This window comes from Hemitrygon akajei, unplaced genomic scaffold, assembly GCF_048418815.1.
Source record: "Hemitrygon akajei unplaced genomic scaffold, sHemAka1.3 Scf000047, whole genome shotgun sequence".
NCBI lineage: Eukaryota > Metazoa > Chordata > Chondrichthyes > Myliobatiformes > Dasyatidae > Hemitrygon > Hemitrygon akajei.
In genome coordinates, this window is record NW_027331933.1 from 3,059,084 (window position 1) to 3,079,558 (window position 20,475).

The 20,475-nt window shown below is 45.4% G+C and overlaps 1 protein-coding gene and 1 long non-coding RNA gene across 2 annotated transcripts; both read left to right on the top strand.

The window, feature by feature from the left end:
- Positions 1 to 2,532: 2,532 nt before the first annotated feature.
- Positions 2,533 to 12,076, top strand: LOC140720829 (uncharacterized). Its single transcript, XR_012097262.1, has 3 exons — positions 2,533 to 2,650; positions 3,979 to 4,132; positions 11,570 to 12,076. It is a non-coding gene; the product is annotated as an uncharacterized lncRNA (long non-coding RNA).
- Positions 12,077 to 12,611: 535 nt separating this feature from the next.
- On the top strand, positions 12,612 to 15,501 carry LOC140720813 (uncharacterized; the record flags this gene model as incomplete). Its single annotated transcript, XM_073035655.1, has 1 exon — positions 12,612 to 15,501. A coding segment is annotated over one exon (924 nt), but the record flags the coding sequence as incomplete, so codon positions are not given.
- Between the last annotated feature and the right edge of the window lie 4,974 nt (positions 15,502 to 20,475).

The following is a 20,475-nucleotide window of genomic DNA, read 5'->3' on the forward strand; positions in this document are numbered from 1 at the left end:
AATCCCAAATAACGAGGCAGCATATAGAGAAGAAGTCATCACCCCGACACAGTGGTGTCAAGAAAACAACCTCTCCCTCATTGTGACAAAAACACAGGAGCTGGTTGTGGATACAGGAGGAATGGAGACAGGGACCAAATTCAACGTTTCCAAGTCTGTTACTCACACAAAATGCACATTTTAATATTGATCATGACACAATGTATTTTGTACATTGTTAATGACATAAAACATATTTACAGATTGTTACTGACAGAAAATCGTATAACTTGTGTTCCGTGTGTTATCTGAATGTACTTGCCTGTGATGCTGCCACAAGTCAGTGTTTCTCTGTACCTGTACCTTCCCGTACTTGTGCACTTGGCAATAAATTCAACAGGACCTGAGAAATCTCAGTGAGATTTGATTAGTGATGATCATCTTGGCAGCTCGGTAGGTCGAATGTATGAGACAGTACACTGTTAAATGAAAAACCCTGAACAATGTTGATGATCAGAGGGATCTTAGACTCCAATTTTATCGCTCCCTGAAAGAGAATGCACAGATTGATCGGGTGGTTAAGAAGGCAAATGGCATGGTTGTCTTTATTAGTTGTAGCATTGAGGTCAAAAGTCGGGAAGTTGTGTTGCGGTGGTTATCAGCCTGCGGTCGTACTGTGACTGTTTCTTTAAGAGCGCCGGCGTGAGGAGGCGGGACGATGACGTCAGTCACAGGCTGACAGCGCTGACTGTGGACTGAACCATGAGAGAGAGAGAGAGCGATCTGCAGACAGGCAGTCGGCCAGTCTAAAGAAAAAGAGAGACTGGAAAAGCTGATCGCTTCAGTTAGTCGCAGCTGAGGCTTGGAACTCTCCTATGCCCACAAGAGTGGGTTGATCATCGGTACACGGAACCACAACGAATGTGTGTGGCTGTCACTTCGTATAATCCATAGGAGTGGATTGTGGACTATCTTGTGTTAACCCTTGCCTGGGTATGTTGTGTGGTAACCCCTGGAAGACGGTATTCCTGTGACAGGTCACTTTCGCTGATAACTCGTATGTGGACGGATTCAACGGATAAGAACTTCGTCGACGGTTATTTTGATGTAACGGCCTTTTCTCTGCGTTTCATCCTGGATTACAAATATCTCTCTCCCATCATTTATTCCGTGGATTTCTGAACTTTCCTACTTTACCATCTCAAGACTCTGAGCTTTGTTCCCTCATGCTCGATAGTCTGGGAGCAATATTTACACATATATACAGTTAACACTGCTAACTTTCCTTTATTTCGTTAAGTTACTATGTTATAAGTAGAGACCAATAAAGAGAGTGGTATTAACATCAAAACCAGACTCCAGTGTGAACTCTATTGCTGCTGGTTCGTTTCTAAAACGTTACGGTTCGTAACACAGTTTTATAAAACTAGTTAGACCACATCTGGAGTGTCTCATACAGTTCAGGTTGCCCCCATTCTCGGAAGGATGTCGGGGCTTTGGAGAGGGCGGGGAAGAGGTTTACCAGGATATTGCGTGGATTAGAGAGCAAGAGCTATAACGAGAGGTTGGATGAACACAAAGTACACTGCTGATGCTGTGGTCAAATCAACACGTACACACACGCTGGAGGAACTCAGGACTGACGAAGGGCCTCGGCCCGAAACGTTGACTGCTCGTTTCGACGGATGCTGCCCGTCTGGTTGGACAGATTTGTGTTGTTTTCTCCAGAGCGGCGCAGGCTCGGGTGAGACTGGATGGATGTTTTTCAGATTACGAGAGGAGTAGACCGAGTGGACAGACAATATATTTTTCCTGGGGATTGAAATGTCTAATACATTTAATGTGAGAGGAGATGTGAGCGGCAACTTTGCTTCGTTCCACAGAGTGGTGGGTAACTGGACATCTGTCTGGGGGTCACGAGATCCAGTTTAACCCCCCCCCCCATTAAACCGCAGGAGGGCAGTTGTGGAGAGCGCCCTCTTCTTTGTGGTGGCGTGTTGGGGAGGAAGCATTAAGAAGAGGGACGCCTCACGTCTTAATAAGCTGGTAAGGAAGGCGGGCTCTGTCGTGGGCAAAGTACTGGAGAGTTTAACATCGGTAGCTGAGCGAAGGGCGCTGAGTAGGTTACGGTCAATTATGGATAACTCTGAACATCCTCTACATAGCACCATCCAGAGACAGAGAAGCAGTTTCAGCGACAGGTTACTATCGATGCAATGCTCCTCAGACAGGATGAAGAGGTCAATACTCCCCAATGCCATTAGGCTTTACAATTCAACCGCCAGGACTTAAGAACTTTTTAAAAGCTATTATTAATGCTTTTTGAGATAGTGATTTAGATGCATATCATATTTTTTTTTACTGAGTTAAGTATTGTATGTAATTAGTTTTGCTACAACAAGTGTATGGGACATTGGAAAAAAGTTGAATTTCCCCATGGGGATGAATAAAGTATCTATCTATCTATTTATCGCGCATCCGTTTCTGAGGCCCCGCCCTCTTGATGACGTACAGCAAACTTCGCGCATGCTCACTGTCTCCGGGTGTGTGGTGTTTTCCCTAACGCTCAGTGCTGAAGTCTGCGGGATCGAGAAAGGCTTCGCGTCTTCTATATTGGGGAGCTGGGGATCTGGATTACTGTCTCCGGGCTGAAGATATCACTTTTCTATTTGTGAGTATTGAGACCGATCCCGAGCGGGGAGATCCGATGTTGGCCGTGAGCCCCGAACTGAGCGCCAGTAACTCATTTATTTTCCAGTTATATGGGCTCGGCAAAAATGTGCCGACTTCACTTAATCTGCATTGAACGATTCAAACCAGGAGCACAGGCTGTCTGTTTGCGCACAGTTGAAATAGGAGACCCACGAACAGGTCACGTGAGGCTGTGTGCCGGAGATCTGCCCCGCCCTCCGCTTTGTGACGCAAGATCACGTGGCGTGTTGATAACAAGGTTGACATGAGTAATGTTAGGAACGATCGGCTTTATGTATGAGGAGCATTTGATTGTTTTGGACCTGTGCTCAATGGAGTTCAGAGGGACGGTGGGGGTGGTGGAGGGATGTATGGTTAAGTAAACCTACAGAATACTGAAAAGCCTGGATACAGTGGACATGGAGAGGATGTTTCCATTAGACGGAGAGTCTGTGATCTGACAGCATGGTCTCAGAATAAAAATGCTTCCTGTTAAAATTCAGTTGAGATAAGAAAAGAAAAGAAAAGTTAAAATCTTTTGGCCAAAAGTGTCTGAAGTGTGGAATTTGTTGCCGCAGAGTTTGGTTGAGGCTGCCGTTTGGATATATTTATGACGGAGATTAATACATTCAAGATTGCTAAGTAGCTACAGGGTTACAGTAGGAAGGCAAGAATATGGTGTTGGAATAAAAATCAACCATAGCTGAATGATGGAGCAGATCAGATGGATTGAATCATCTGATTCTGTTCCTTATGTCTTACCATGATTGAATGATGGCTCCTTCTTATCATGTTCAAAATGGCGCCGCAGATGGCGGCCTCGGTGCCGAGCTCTCTGGCTTTTTGTGTGTTTTTGTGTCTTTTTATTGTTTTTGTTCAAGCGGATCCAGTCATATTCAGCAGGGATGAGCTCCTGAACACCCGGCCCTACTGCGGTCACTTTGCTGAACAGTTAATTGCCGGTTAACTGTCGGCTAACTATTACTTGGATTGCACTACCTGTATGTATAATCTATATTTTCATTTATATTTATCATTATTATTGTTATGAGCAGAGAGACAACATCTGCCGGAAGTAAATTCCTTGTATGTGCATAGGTACTTGGCGATTAAAGTCTGATTCTGATTCTGATTCTGATATCGTTTTGTGACGTGTTTGGGACAATAAAAGATTGCTCACTGAGATCATTACTGTATATTTGCCTTCAATATTTAAATTTCAGTGAGTTTTGTTCTTTATAACATTAAGCAGAAATGTTTGGTTCTCTTTTTTGTTGTTAATGTGCATCATTATCTTTCAATTTAAAGTTAGACCTGCAGTGAGAGACTTATTGGAAGAAAAACCCCAACTGGAAGCAGACCACGAACAGCAACAAGTGAACCAACGTGAGGATTGAGAGCATCAACTGGAGAGAACCCAACTGGCTCGGAGATTCCAGTGATTCTGTCAGTAGAAAGTTTGGTGAGTCTCATTCACTGAAACACTGGTCCTTTAGACATTACATACCTGTACAGTGGAAGGTAGGAATTAGCTGGAGTGAGACTGAACATGCCCCGAAGTACCAGTTATGCCTCTGTCAGACCCAGTTGCAATCAGTCCAGGTCTGGTAATGTGCTTCCAGCAGCCCAGCCCTTTAAAACCACTCCCATTCTGTGGAAGTCGAATCTGGATAAAGTCACTGAGAGGCTGTATAAGTACAAACTCTTTATTCCAAGCATCGGGCTTACTCAGTTAGTCGCTCAAACAGGCACAGTCGATGACTGTTCCTGCCCAATCCACTAACTGACTAACAATTCCCCTTACACCACAGATATATCCGTTCAGATACCCCCCACACAAGACAGGTTGGAGCTAAAGTTATTTACTACATGACAGGCTGGAGCCCCTAAAGACAGATTACAAAACAGTCATAATAGATAGATAGATAGATACTTTATTCATCCCCATGGGGAAATTCCACTTTTTTCCAATGTCCCATACACTAATTGTAGCAAAACTAATTACACACACAGCTTGCACACACAGAACAGACTGAAGCTGTCCTATCTCTACATGTGAATGTGCAAGGAGATAGGCATCCTGAAACCCTAACTAGCTGCCCTCAAGAAGAAATATGGCTCAGCACATCGGTTGAGCCAATCTGTTGATCATCAGCAGTTTCTTGCAGAAAAACAGGCTGCTATTTTTTAATAAAGTGTTAACCCTTTTACACACTTTATCATTCCCTCCTTTAGATCATTACATGCTCAACAAAGCAGACATTTTTTGCAGGGAAAGTAATCGGGTACAACATTGACTTATCAGTGGGAAAAATCAGCGTACAGCAGTATTTATAACAATGATATGGACAACTATTAGGCCATAATGCAATATCCTGCTCCACGTATTATTGAACAGACCTTCAAATGCCACCATTTTGACCCTTCAGTGAACCGGTGTAAATCCTGCCCTAGTTTCTTGATGCTGTCAATCTCCTTGGCAGTGTGCTAGGAGAGGGATGTAACATTAGTAGACTCATCACGGACATAGGCGCAGCATTCTGTGTCAATAATAGCACAGGTTCCCCCTTTCACAGCTGGGATAAAATCTAAAGCTATACAATTCTGTAGGACTGTTTGCCAGATTGCAATCATTTCAGTAGATATTTCTGTAACTTGGGCCTGTGTTTCTGTCAGAGCCCCTGCAGTGTTGTGGCCAGCTCCTCAAGTGCTGTAGCCAAATTGATTATCTCTCGTGAATTCCTGGCTACTCCATAGGAGAGAAAAGCGATCAGCCAAAATCACTCAATCTCAGTTATTCCTCTCCGCTGGTGGGCACCTGCAAGTAAGGCCAGGATGTATGTTTCCCAGTGTAGGAAGTTCCATTTGATGGGAACTTGAGATACCATCCCTCAAAACACTGACAGCCACAGTCATCTCTGACTGGACCACAGTTCCTCACTCTCCTCCCCAGGTGTTATTTGAGAAAGCCCAAGCTGAGAGTTCCTCACTCTGGTTGAGCAGGATTACTGACATTGGAATCATAGTCTTACCATGCTGTGGAATTTCAGCACAAACCCAGCAGGACCCTAGTTCTGCCTGTTTGGCATAGGTGTGACAGAGAGACAGAAAGGTGTTAACATGGGGGCCCCCGGATGTTGTTTGAGCAATAAGACAAAACACAAACACCACTAGCAACGAATACATTTTCCTTAAGTCTGAGAGAGCCCTTCTACACAGTTCCTTCTGTAACACACAGCCGTGGGAGTGGTCAGTAACACCTCATATGGTCCTCCCCACCGAGGTCCGAGTTTCCCTCGATCCCAGTTCTTGATCAGGACAAAATTGCCAGGTTCTATGGTGGGATTGTCACTCCTCTCTGTGGGGTAGTTCTCTTCCTTATAAGCCTGTCGTACCTGTGAATGTGATGCTTGGAAAATTTTGGTTAGTTGGCATACATATTTCCCAATCTCTTCCCTTCGGTTATGCATCCAATTTTGCTGGTAGACTTTCTGGGAGCAATGGTACACAAGGTCTTAGTCGCCAGGGTGTCCTCATGGGCCGCCTATAAATGATTTCAGCTGGTGACAACCCTGTTTTCCCCTGTGGGGTAACCCTCATGTGGAATCGGGCTAATGGTCGGACCTTCAACCAAGTGAGTCCAGTCTCCGCTGTTAGTCTGGCCAGTTTACTCTTCAGAGTCCCATTGGCTCTTTTCACTCTGCCAGCGGCCCGTGGGTGGTGTACACAGTGGAATTGTTCCTTGATAGCTAGTTCATTACGTACCCCTTCGTTTACTTTCACCACAAAGTGTGGGCCATTGTGAGAGCTCAGAATTATTTCCCGTAATAATATCTTCATAGCTGTCATAGCAGTATTATTGGTCGTTGGAATAGCTTCAATCCACTTACTAAGCAGATAATAACTAAGCAGTGTCTATAGCAATGTACTCTAGGCAATTCAACTTGTAGACACAAAAAGGTCCACCTGGCAAGGGAGACGTACCCGGTGTGCAGGGTACAGGTTACCAACCATTCCCTCCTTTCCCAGGTGTGTACAATTGTGTATATAATTGACCAATATTGGTAAAAATTGTGTAGGAACACAAACCTGTCCTGCTGGGTAATCCAAAAAGCTAGGTTGGGTTCTTTCTGGCATCCCATCTGGGACACAATTTGCGCTCCTCATCAGAGACGTCCCCCTGAAAAGTACGTACCTCCCACATGTCCGGCAAACCTGTTCTGCATAAGTCACGGAGGGTTGCTTGACGGGAACCCGAGGGGACTACAACTACCGAGGATTGTGCCGCACTTTTCACTGTCTCATCCGCTAAAGCATTGCATTTAGTGACTCAGTCAGACATGTGGGTGTGGGCTGCTCATTTAATAACAACCAAAACGCGAAGTAGCTGTAGAGCGGTGAGTAAGTTGTTTACAAAGGTGGCATTACTAATGGGGTGGCCAGAGGAAGTCAGGAATCCCCATGTTCCCAGAGATCCCCGTAGTCATGTACAATTCCAAATGCATAACAGAGTCTGTATAAACGTTCCCACTTTAGTCTGTTGCTGGGATACAGGCACGAGTCAGAGCAAACAGCTCAGCCTTCTGGGTGGAGACAGCTGCTTCAAAAGAGGCCTGCTCAATTACTTCACTGTCCGTCACTATCGCATCGTTTCCCTGCTGGATCCACAAAAGAGCTTCCATCCTCATAAAATGTTGCTTCGGGCTTGAGGGGATATTGAGGAAGGGATGGGAGAGTCCGTCCTTCTTTCATGGTGATCTGGATGGGGGGCAGTTGGTGCTGTCAACTTCATTGTCTGAAATTGAGCAGAGATTATGTGCAAAGTCTTGGGTTCAGTCAATATTAAAAGATTGTCTTACCAGATGTCCTGTCTTCACCTCAGACTCCTTCCAGTATCGGAATTGGCCCGCGGCCCAGTGTTGCCAGTCTCCCTTGTTGCTGGAGGCTTGTTTCGTCAGGGTGTAGGCAAGGAACCCTAGGCTCTTGGACTTGAACCCAGGGCAAACCCTAACGATGGTATGGGGAGCCACCAGTCCTGTCTGTCGCCAAGGGAAATCTGGAACTTCGGCCAGTAATGCACTGCCCTCTTTTCCTTAATCCTATCCAATCACCATGACTGGGAACTTCTGTCCCTCGTGGGGTGCATGATATTGGCTTTCCTCAGTTGAGCACCCCGTAGGGTCATAGCACAGAGTCACGTAGGGGTCGGCCGCTGGCAGAAGGGGTTCAAACGCGGTGGAGTCCAGATTAAGTGCCCACCACTGGGGATTCGGAAACTGGGGAAGCTGTCGGTTGTTCACCTGTCACAGGGTGACAGCATTGTCTGTCTCTCCTTTCCCCCTGTCCTCCACAATTAGCTCCTTTGTTTTTGTGACAATGAGGGAGAGTTTGTTTTCTTGATACCAGATAACAATCACAGCACGGAAACAGGCCATCTCGGCCCTCCTAGTCCGTGCCGAACTCTTAATCTCACCTAGTCCCACCTACCCGCACAGCCCATAACCCTCCACTCCTTTCCTGTCCATATACCTATCCAATTTTACCTTAAATGACACAACTGAACTGGCCTCTACTACTTATACAGGAAGCTCATTCCACACAGCTATCACTCTCTGAGTAAAGAAATACCCCCTCGTGTTTCCCCTAAACTTTTGCCCCCTAACTCTCAAATCATGTCTCTCATTTGAATCTCCCCTACTCTCAATGGAAACAGCCTATTCACGTCAACTCTATCTATCCCTCTCAAAATTTTAAATACCTCGATCAAATCCCCCCTCAACCTTCTACGCTCCAATGAATAGAGACCTAACTTGTTCAACCTTTCTCTGTAACTTAAGTGCTGAAACCCAGGTAACATCCTAGTAAGTCATCTCTGCACTCTCTCTAATTTATTGATATCTTTCCTATAATTCGGTGACCAGAACTGTACACAATATTCCAAATTTGGCCTTACGAATGCCTTGTACAATTTTAACATTACATCCCAACTTCTGTACTCAATGCTCTGATTTATAAAGGCCAGCATTCCAAAAGCCTTCTTCACCACCCTATCTACATGAGACGCCACCTTCAGGGAACTATTCACTGTTATTCCTAGATCTCCCTGTTCCACTGCATTCCTCAATGCCCTACCATTTACCCTGTATGTTCTATTTGGATTATTCCTGCCAAAATGTAGAACCTCACAATTCTCAGCATTAAACTCCATCTGCCAACGTTCAGCCCATTCTTCTAACTGGCATAAATCTCCCTGCAAGCTTTGAAAACCCACCTCATTATCCACAACACCTCCTACCTTAGCATCATCGGCATACTTATTAATCCAATTTACCACCCCATCATCCAGATCACTTATTTATATTACAAACTACATTGGGCCCAAAACAGATCCCTGAGGCACTCCGCTAGTCACCGGCCTCCATCCCGATAAACAATTATCCACCACTACTCTCTGGCATCTCCCATCTAGCCACTGTTGAATCCATTTTATTACTCCAGCATTAATACCTAACGACTGAACCTTCTTAACTAACCTTCCATGTGGAACTTTGTCAAAGGCCTTGCTGAAGTCCATATAGACTACATCCACTGCCTTACCCTCGTCAACATTCCTCGTAACTTCTTCAAAAAATTCAATAAGGTTTGTCAAACATGACCTTCCACGCACAAATCCATGCTGGCTACTCCTAATCAGATCCTGTCTATCCAGATAATTATAAATACTATCTCTAAGAATACTTTCCATTAATTTATCCACCACTGATGTCAAACTGACAGGTCTATAATTGCCAGGCTTACTTCTAGAACCCTTTTTAAACAATGGAACCACAGGAGCAATACGCTAATCCTCCGGCACAATCCACATTTCTAATGACACCTGAAAGATCTCCGTCAGAGCTCCTGCTATCTCTACACAAACTTCAGATGTTATCTCTACACATACCAGTCAGATGTTGTTCAGACTTCAGACAGAGTCAGCAATCAAATGGTTGAGCATGGTGCGATGAATGTGCTGAGCTCCATATGTGACAATGCAAGAAGCATCATAGGAAAGCCAGATGAGTTCAGGAAAGGGAATTTATAGACATCATTGGGATGTGGTGGCACCCAACAGTCTGAGGGATTCAGGGGAACAAATTTGTAGAGAGATTGCAGACCATGCCAAGAAACAAAAGTTGATTCAGTAAGTGATTTTAACTTTCCATGTGTTGACTGGGACTCCCATACTGTAAAAGGAATAGATAGGATAGAGTTTGTCAAATATGCCCTTAATCGGTACGTAAAATTCCCGATGTAGAAGTGTGCAATAAGCTGTTAGGCAATGATCAGGGCTGGCGACAGAAATTAGTGATCATAATACCAAGAAATTCAAAATAAAGATGGAAAAAGAGAGGTCTGGACCATGAGTTTAGATTCTAAATTGGAGAGAGGTCAATTTTGATGGTATCAGAAAGGATCTGACAGGTGTGGTTTGGGACAGGCTGTTTTCTGACAAAGGAGTACTTTGTAAGTGGGAGGCCTTCAAAAGTGAAATTTTGAGGGTGTAGAGTTTCTATGTGCCTAACAATGTAAAAGTTGAAATGTAACTGGTGCAGGGAACCTTGGCTTTCAGGAGATATTGAAGCCCTGGATATTTTGTTCCTTTAAATGCCTCAGACATTTGGGTGCTACCAAGACTCATAAATCATCATCCATGTTCTGAGCTCATCTGAACTTTTTCTTTCATTGTTGTCTGTTGGTTTCTAGCTTCCCAATAGCTTTTGCATTTTTGTTTGCCCTCTCTTTGGCTTTTATGTTGGCTTTGGTTCCTCATTCCAGCCACGGTTGTGTCCTCCTGCCTTTCCAATGCTTCCATTTCTTTGGGATGTATCGATCACTCAGCTCCCGAATTGCTCCCAGAAACTCCAGCCATTGCTGCTCCGTTGTCACTCCAACCTTTTCCCTTCCAAACAAGTTTGTCCAGCTTCTCTGTCATAGAATCATGGAGATGTTCAATATGGAAACAGGCCATTTGGCCCATCTAGTCATTGCCAAAAAAAATTTAAGCTGTCTATTGCAACTACCTGCACCGAGACCATCGCCCTCCATACCCCTACCATCCAGGCTTCCTTCAAAACCTCTTTGAAATGGTGAAACCAAGCTCATATTCACCACGTGCTGACATGTCATTCCACACTCTCACGACCATTTCAGTAAAGAGTTTTTCCAAATGTTCTCATTAAATTTTCACCTTCCCCACTTACCCATGACTCTGGTTGACATCCCACCCAACCTCAGTGGAAAAATCTGCTTGTATTTACCCTATCTATACCCTCATAATCTTGTATACTTCTAACAATTTCCCAAAGCAATGTATAATTTCCTTGTTTATGTTTAGAGCCTTTTTTACGTGTATAAGATGATGAGGGGCATTGATCGTGTGGATAGCCAGAGGTTTATTCCCAGGGCTGAAATGGCTAACACGAGGGGGCATAGTTTTATGGTGCTTGGAAATAGATACCGAGGGGATGTCAGGGGTAAGAGATTTACCCAGAGAGTGGTGGGTGCGTGGAATGCACTGCAGGCTATTTGTGTGAGAGTATTTCAGTTACTGTGGGGCCAGGAGCCCATGCTGCTCAGTGGGAACAGGGACCAATACCAATGGCGAGAGTCAAACTGAGTCAGGTCACAGATTGGAGATGGCAGAGATGCCCCATTCTTATAGAGACAGGAAGAGCATCAGAGAGTTCGATGGTCATTCCAGATACCAGCACTGTGCCCAGTTAGATGATTTCTCTCTCCAACTTGGGTTGAACTTCACTGTAAGAGTGTGATGCCAGATCACACCTTGACAACTCAAGTGATCTCATATGAAAAGTTGCCCTACACACATTGATGGATTTTGTAAATCTTTTTACAGGCTAAAAACAAGGAATTTATCTACGGGAATCTCGAACACAACACGCCAATTTTGCTGTCTCTGTCCAGATATTTAATAAGTGGAGCAAGGGATTCACTTGATCATCCTTCCTGCTCAGGCTGTGGGGAGGGATTCACTTGGTCATCTGACCCACTGGCACAGCGGTCATTTTACACAGGGGAGAGGCCGTTCATCTGCTGAGACTGTGAGAATGGATTCAGTGGGTCTTCTCAACTCAATGTACATCAGCAAGTTCACACTGGACAAGGCCATTCACCTGTTCTGTGGGTGAGAAGGGATTCAGTTGTCTTCCCACCTGTGGACACACCAGTCAGTTCATACTGGGCAGAGGCTGGTCATCTGCTGAAGTTGTGGGGCAGGATTCACTCGGTCTTCTGACCTAATGGCTCACCAGCAAGTTCACACTGGGGAGAGGCCGTTCACCTGCTCGGAATGTGGGAAGGGATTCACCTACTCATCCCAACTGAAGATACATCAGCGAGTTCACACTGGGGAGAGGCCATTCACCTGCTCGGACTGTGGGAAGGGATTCACACAATTAGCTGGCCTACAAGCACACCAGTCAGTTCACACTGGGGAGAGGTCATTCACTTGCTCAGACTGTGGGAAGGGATTCACTTCGTCATCTCAACTGAAGGTACATCAGCGAGTTCACACTGGGGAGAGGCCGTTCAACTGCTCAGACTGTGGGAAGGGATTCACACAGTTAGCTAACCTACGAGCACACCAGTCAGTTCACACTGGGGAGAGGCCGTTCACTTGCTCAGACTGTGGGAAGGGATTCACTTCATCATCTAAGCTGAAGGTACATCAGCGAGTTCACACTGGGGAGAGGCCATTCACCTGCTCAGACTGTGGGAAGGGATTCGCACAGTTAGCTAACCTACAAGCACACCAGTCAATTCATACTGGAGAGTGGCCATTCACCTGCTTAGAATGTGGGAAGGGATTCATTCGGTCATCTCAACTGAAGGTACACCTGTCAGTTCACTCTGGAGAGAGGCCATTCACCTGCTCAAACTGTGGGAAGGGATTCACTTTGTCATCTCAACTGAAGGTACATCAGCGAGTTCACACTGGAGAGAGGCCATTCACCTGCTCAAACTGTGGGAAGGGATTCACACAGTTATCTGGCCTGCAAGCACACCAGTCAGTTCACACTGGGGAGAGGCCGTTCAACTGCTCAGACTGTGGGAAGGGATTCACACAGTTATCTAGCCTGCAAGCACACCAGTCAGTTCACACTGGCAAGAGGCCGTTCACCTGCTCAGACTGTGAGAAGGGATTCACTCTGTCATCTTGCCTACTGACACACCAGTCAGTTCACACTGGAGAGTGGCCATTCACCTGCTCAGACTGTGGGAAGGGATTCACTCGGTCATCTCAACTGAAGGTACATCAGCGAGTTCACACTGGGGAGAGGCCATTCACCTGCTCGGACTGTGGGAAGGGATTCACTTCGCCATCTCAACTGAATGTCCATCAGCGAGTTCACACTGGGGAGAGGCCATTCACCTGCTCAGACTGTGGGAAGGGATTCACACAGTTAGCTACCCTACAAGCACACCATTTAGTTCACACTGGGGAGAGGCCGTTCAACTGCTCAGACTGTGGGAAGGGATTCACTCGGTCATCTCAACTGAAGGTACATCAGCGAGTTCACACTGGGGAGCGGCCGTACACCTGCTCATACTGTGGGAAGGGATTCACACAGTTAGCTGGCCTACAAGCACACCAGTCAGTTCACACTGGGGAGAGGCCGTTCACCTGCACATTCTGTGGGAAGGGATTCACTCAATCATCTCAATTGAAGGTACATGAGCGAATTCACACAGGGGAGAGGCCATTCACCTGCTCAGACTGTGGGAAGGGATTCACGCGGTCATCTCGCCTACTGACACACCAGTCAGTTCACACTGGGGAGAGGCCGTTCTCCTCCTGTTAATGTGGGAATGTATTCACTCAGTCATCTAACCTTATGTAACTCTCACTCCGGCTAGCAGCTTAATATAGGGGGTGATAGCCCCTTAGCTCGGCCAAATGTGGGTGGATGCTGTGCCGTGTCCCCTGTTACAAATCAATACCCCAAAATAACAAACAGTACACAATATGTGATTCATAATTCTTACTTTGACTATAGGGTTGTAAAGTAAAAAAACCAGGGCCCACTCTGTCCATTTGTGGCTTCTCATCTCTCCCCAGAAAAAGCCCATGAAATTCTCTCATCCAGACTCACAAGAAAGAACATTTCTGTCATTGGATAGCCCAGCACTCCAAAACCCTGTTATCTCTAGTTGTAACCTCGACATTGCTGCTACAGAGAAACCACTACCTCAGCAGTGAAACGTTACAGAGAGGCCATTACATTAGCAGTGAAACCTTACAGTGTGTTACACTTATGACACACTACCGGGTTCACACTGGGGAGAAAGTTTCAATAAGCTGCATGCTGGATATTTGTCCATCACCGTTGCTGAATGCAATTTCGAGAGTGACTGTCGGTGCTGAACTCTGCAATTATTGCTGCTGCTCACCAGGCATGGGAGGAGTTTCTTCTGCTGCATATTCACCTTTAATGGGACTAGATCTGTGACAAATGAATCAGCTCTATTTTAATCACTGTCTGTGGTACTTAGTGAATTTATAACACACCTAGTATACAGTAGAGAGTCAACTCAGGCCGGCTGAACCCTGCCAGTGATTCTGTTCCACAACAGATCTTTCAAATCCTCCCCTGTTGTTCACCTCTCACTCTCCCTGGGATGAGGTCCAAATAGTCACCACTGTGTGGGCGAAGAGGTTTCCCTTGAATTTTCTGCAGACTGAAGAAGTGGAGCTGACTGCACATCTGTCTGAGATGTTCTTTTCCCCTCTAATCTCTGGGCTGAGGAAGAATGACATTGGGAGTTAACCTCCTTAATCACGACTCATGTCCACATTATGGGTCACTTTCCCCACTTCTAAAGTGTTGTTAGCGAACATCACTGTCCTCTAAAGACTGAAAGCAGAGTGGGAAACCATCAATTGGATTTTCAACGAAGCTGGGTCAGAAACCAGAGGCGAGTCTGCACAGAGCAGAGTTTGGGGCTCTAAACGATGGTCGAGGTAAGAACGTATGATGAGGAGAAGGGATTCAGCAGCGGGGCATGGCAACGAATGACATTTGGAAGCAGATTAACAGAGAAAGTAATTAGGTTATCTGACTGATGACACAAACACTACCTGTGGTGAGGTGCTCCACTGGTTGAGGAACACGTGTGTTGGGAATGGTTTTATCTATTGGGGGAGTTGTTCCTGCTTGTTTATCCTGTAATATAACCAGATGGATTGACCTATCTGAAATAATGTATTGATGATCATATAATTTGTAAGATTTTGACTCTAAAACTGGATCAGGCTTGAATTTATGGTGCCTTCATGAGGTGATGGAGGGCATTCGTGAGTTTGTGTTTTAAAGCAAGATTTTGGTGAATGATATTTGCCACTTGATTGTACCTTTGTAAGTAATCAGATTGAGTTAAACTGCTGCAGGATCCTGGAAAGTGTTGGATTGTGTCTGGTTTCACTTGGCCTTTTCTGCACTTACTGCCTTGTTTGTTTATATTTCAAGTATTCTGCATTTTTTTCTTTTGTTAACTACTTTGTCCTGTATTTGGACGCGAATTGGCAGACAAAATAATTTGGTTATCTGACTGACGAACAATGCCTGTGGTGGAGGCACATGTGTGTGTTGAGAATGGTTATACCTATTGAGGGAGTTATTCCTGCTTGTTTATCCTGTAATATTATATCCAAATGGTTATTTGAGATGATCCTATCTGAAATAATGTATTGATTATCATATAAATTGGTGGATTATGTCCTTAACTGAATCAGGCTTGAATTTAGGGTGCCTTAATGAAGTTACCGTGGTCATTCATCAATTTGTATTTTAAAGCAAGATTTTGGTGAATGATATTTGCCACTTGATTGTGCAGGATCCTGGAATGTGTTGGACTGTGTCTGGTTTCTCTTGGCCTTTTCTGCACTTACTGCCTTGTTTGTTTGTATTTCATGAAGTTTTGATTTGTTTTACTTTTGTTACCCACCTCGTCCTGTATTTCCGCAAGGAACTCCTCTGTTTTTGGGAAGAGGTCTCCAACACTCAGTTAGGTGCTCGATGCTTCCTTGTCACCATCTTATCTGCTCAGATCATTGGGATGTCTCCCATGGAGGGTCATACTCATTTCACTGGTTAATGTTTTCTTCCAGAGTGATGATTTATTTTTCTGAGCCAGCTTCTCATTTAAGTTTTCTGGTCTGTATTTCTTATCATAATTGCATATACACACATGGAGTCTGTTCAGTTCCTCCGCCATATCCTTATCTCCATTTACAATTTCTCCAGCATCATTTTCTTTTGGTCCTATATCTACTCTCACCTGTCTTTTACTCTTTATATACTTGAAAAAGCTTTCAGTATCCTTTTTGATATTATTTGCTATCTTTCTTTCATAGTTCTTCTTTTCTCTATTAATGACCTTCATACTTTCCTTTCATAAGTTTTTTAAAAAACTTCCCAATCCTCTGTCTTCACACTAAGTTTTGCTTCCTTGTATGCCCTCTGCTTTGCTTTTACTTTGACTTTGACTTCTCTTGTCAGCCACGGTTACATCCTTTATCCATTCGAAAACTTCTTTTTCTTTGGAATATATCTGTCTTGCACTTTCCTCACTTCTTGCATAAACTCCAGCCACTGCTGCTCTGCCGTCCTTCCTGCTAGTGTCCCTTTCCAGTCAACCTTGGCCAGTTCCTCTCTCATGCCACTGTAATTTCCTTTACTCCACTGAAATATCGACACATCTGATTTCAGCTTCTCTTTCTCAAATTTCACAGTGAACTCAATCATGTTGTCATCAATAAGGGTTCCTTCACTTCCATCTCTCTAATTACCTCTGGTTCATTACACAATACCCAATCCAGTACAGACGATCCCCTAGTGGGCTCAACAACAAGCTGTTCTAAAAAGCCGTCTGGTAGACATTCTAGAAATTCTCTCTCTTGAGATCCATTGCCGACCTGATTTTCCCAATCCACTCTTCCAGTAGCGATCTGATTTTCCCAATGATTTTCCTTGATTTTGACCCCTTGTCAAAATGTCTGCTACTGTGAATAGATCATCGAGTAAAAGACGACCTGATTTCCAAAAGGCATAAAGTTAGAGATGACACATTTCTTTAATATTTAAGGAAGATTACATTTTTATTTCAATCTATTACAGTTTGAAAATAACAAAAAAAGGAAAAAGGCCAGAAGCAAATGTTTGGGTGTCCTACATGTTCAGTAGCACCCCCTTTGGCAAGTATCGCAGCTTGTAGACACTTTTTGTAGCCAGCCAAGAGTCTTTCAATTCTTGTTTGGGCAAATTTCTGGGTTCAGACATTAGTAGCAATGTACTTACTGTGGAAATTACAAATCACAATATTACTAGAATCACAAAGCCAAGCAGCAATGAAACAGGCCCATCAGCCCTTCTAGTCCATGCCGACCTGTTTTTGTTGTTACTGCCTAGTTCCAGCTACCTGCACCAGAGCCTCCATACACCTCCCATCCACGTCCTCACCCAAATTCCTCTTTAGTGTTTAAATCAATACCACATCCTCCACTTCCACTGGCAGCTCATTCCACACTCTCACCAACATCTGAGTGAAGAATTCCCCTTCAGATTCCCCAAAAATAATTCACTTTCACCCTGAACATATGTCCAATGTCAGGGTGAGAGGGAGGACGGGGCAGAGAGGGACGACAGTAAGGGGAGGGGTGGTCGAGTGCGGAGAGGGAAACAGAGCGAAGTGTTTATACTTAATATTTTTGAGAAAAACTAATTGTTTGAACTTGCTGCAAACCTACTCCCCATGTCCTGTATATTCTTAACCAGATTATTGATCGAGATGACAAGTAGCAATGGTTGATGTTCAAAGTAAATTTTATTATCAGAGTACATAAATTTTATATAGTCACATACCATATAAAACCCTGAGATAGTTTTTCCTACAGGAACGCTTAGCAAATCTTTAGAATAATAACAGGATCAATGAAAGATCAAGTGAAGCATCGAATTCAACTGTGCAAATGCAAATATAATTAAATATCAATGAATAATAAGAGCAATGGGGTGTAACCCTGGGGAACCTCACTAGGCCGGGGCCTCGAGTCCAATAAACAGCCTCCCACCATCACTCTCTGCTTCCTACCATCAAGACAACTGTGCATCCAGTGAGCCAGCTCTCCCTAGATCCCGTGTGATCTGACTTTCCACAGCAACTTACCATGCTGAACCTTATCAAAGGCCTCACTGATGCCCATATCGGCCCCGATCCTGGGACAGAGGTGTCACCGATCAGAGGGCATGGATTTAAGCAGAGGATGAAGAGGTTTAGAGGGATCTGAGGAAGAGATTTCTCACTCAGAGGGTAGTTGGAATCTGGAACTCACTGCCCGAGGTGGTGGTGGAGGCAGGTCCCTTCACAACATTTATGAAGAGGATGAGCATTGAAACTGCCGAGATACAGTCGGCTATGAACCAAGTGCTGATAAATGGGGCCAGTGTAGACAGTGAGCGGATGGTCAGAACAGGTATGGCCGGCCAAAGGCCTGTTTCCGTGCTGTGTGATCCACCACTCCGGACATGCTAAATTAACGATGGTGGCACCGCAAGGCATTGATTTCAAAACTCCACACCCCTCTCCAACCTGAAATAAACCTGACTGAACCCCTTTGTCACCACTGTGAGTATCAGTTTCTGTCAAGGTAGCATAGAGATTGGTCACTTCTGCTAAACAACTGGCAATTGATGAAGTTTCTGTGTCTTCTTCCATTAATGTTGCTTCCTTACAGCAAAACTAACCCTCTCACTGTGTCAGAATCAGTGATTAAATCAGACCCCAAACACTGTGCTTTCACCCCTGCACGTTATAACTGGAACCATCTCACTGAGGGTCTGATAGAGACATGGGATCACATCTCCCCTGCTTCTGACATTTCAAATACCCTCAGAATGGTTTTCTGATTCAGTCTGAAGGTTATGGTACATTCAGCTCGTCGTCAGACCTGACAAACCATGTCTTCCCACAGCTGGTTCCACCTGTTGTTGTGTCCTCTTTCCTTCACCTCCAGGGAAGCTGCATCTCCACACAAACTCCTCACTTGAGACGAATGTTTGTACCCGTGACACAGGAAATCACATCTCTGTCACTCTCCTGATACCGTGTCTGACCTGCTCACCTCTGGGTACCCTCCCTCAACAAGCTTCTTCCTCAGTCTCCATCTGTGAGATTATATAAAAATACAATTACTGTAAAACGATCTATCAGACAGCTCCTGTACCCCTCCATCCCGGACGATTGTTTGCTGATTAAAACTGTCTCTCCTCAGCCCCTTCCCTATTCCCTTTCCCTTTGCAAACTCCAGATACGCCAGCTGATCCGAATCCACTGTGAGGACATTTATATCTAACAGGAGGATGCAGAAACCCGTGTTGTTCTCTGATACAGAGGTCACTGACACCCCACCGCCATCCCAATCTGCAGCAACAGCCCATGACGGTGACAGCTCTGCCAGACACTGGGGCTTTGTAACAAACACCATGGTAACAGCAAGATTAAACAGCAATTCATTTGAAGAGAGAATTGCTGCTCCCTGAAAGGACACGCGAGCGTCCGATACAACGGAGCAGATCCTCACCCGTTCACAACTTTATTTGACCCGGGTCACGGAACGTCCGATCATCCCACTTTCTCACAACAGCAACCCCACCCACACCTCCCCCCCCCCCCCGATTACAGTCCACCCATAACCTCTACCCCCACACACACAGACAGATCCCCCTCACCCCAAACCCCTCCCAGCCTAGGAACCACAACTAACTGATCCCACACCCCGGGCTCGGGCGCAAAGCTAAAACCGGGGCTGCGGGACCGGAGAGACCGGAGCCTCCAGCCGTCCGGCAGAGCTCGTTCCCGGCACTTTTCATAGAAACATAGAAAACCTACAGCACGATACAGGCCCTTCGGCCCACAAAGTTGTGATTCCACGGCAGCCGGCCCCCGATTTCCACAAACCCGAGATCAGACCCTTCTTCACGGACGCCTGAATAGAAGAACCGCCGGAGACAGCTACGGTCGACACTGCGCCCGCGTTTAGGAGGCGGGAGGGACAACGGAGAGGTAAATCACAAACACGACAAAGTCTGCAGATGCTGGAAATTCAGAGCAACACAAACAAAATGCTGGCGGGACTCAGCAGGCCGGGCAGCCTCTATCAGAGAGAAAAATCAAACTCCTACCCCCGCATAAAAAGGAACGTCATCCCAATCATCAACCCCCAAATCCACCCCTCCCGCACAAAAGGGAATAATATCATCGATTCCCCCCCCAAAAAAAAAACACTACCCCGCACAACTGTGGAGGAGCCGGTGTCACTAGTGTAGAGGCGGCCGCATCGGGAGCAGCGGACATAACGGGCGACCCCGGAAGATTCACAGGTGAAGTGTCGCCTCACCTGGAAAGATGTTTGGACAACGAAGAGAGTTCGGCCGTCCGGCTCTTTCACTGTGACACCCCGAAGTCCACATCAAATCCGTCCAAACGAATCTGGGCGAACTTTAATGACCAATAAATATAATTCCTCTCAGCGATCAGCTGTCTGAATGATTCCCTGACTCTGAGAGGAAGGGGTATCTATGGTCCACACTGTCAGGGTGTTGAGTTTACCAGGAGACAAAGACTGCAGGGACGAGAGGTTCTCTGTTGACTAATACACTGTGTGTGGACCCCGCTGGCAATTCTGGTGTTGTGACCCGAATCGAGACAAACACCACGCTGCCCACTCCACCAACAACACGGCAC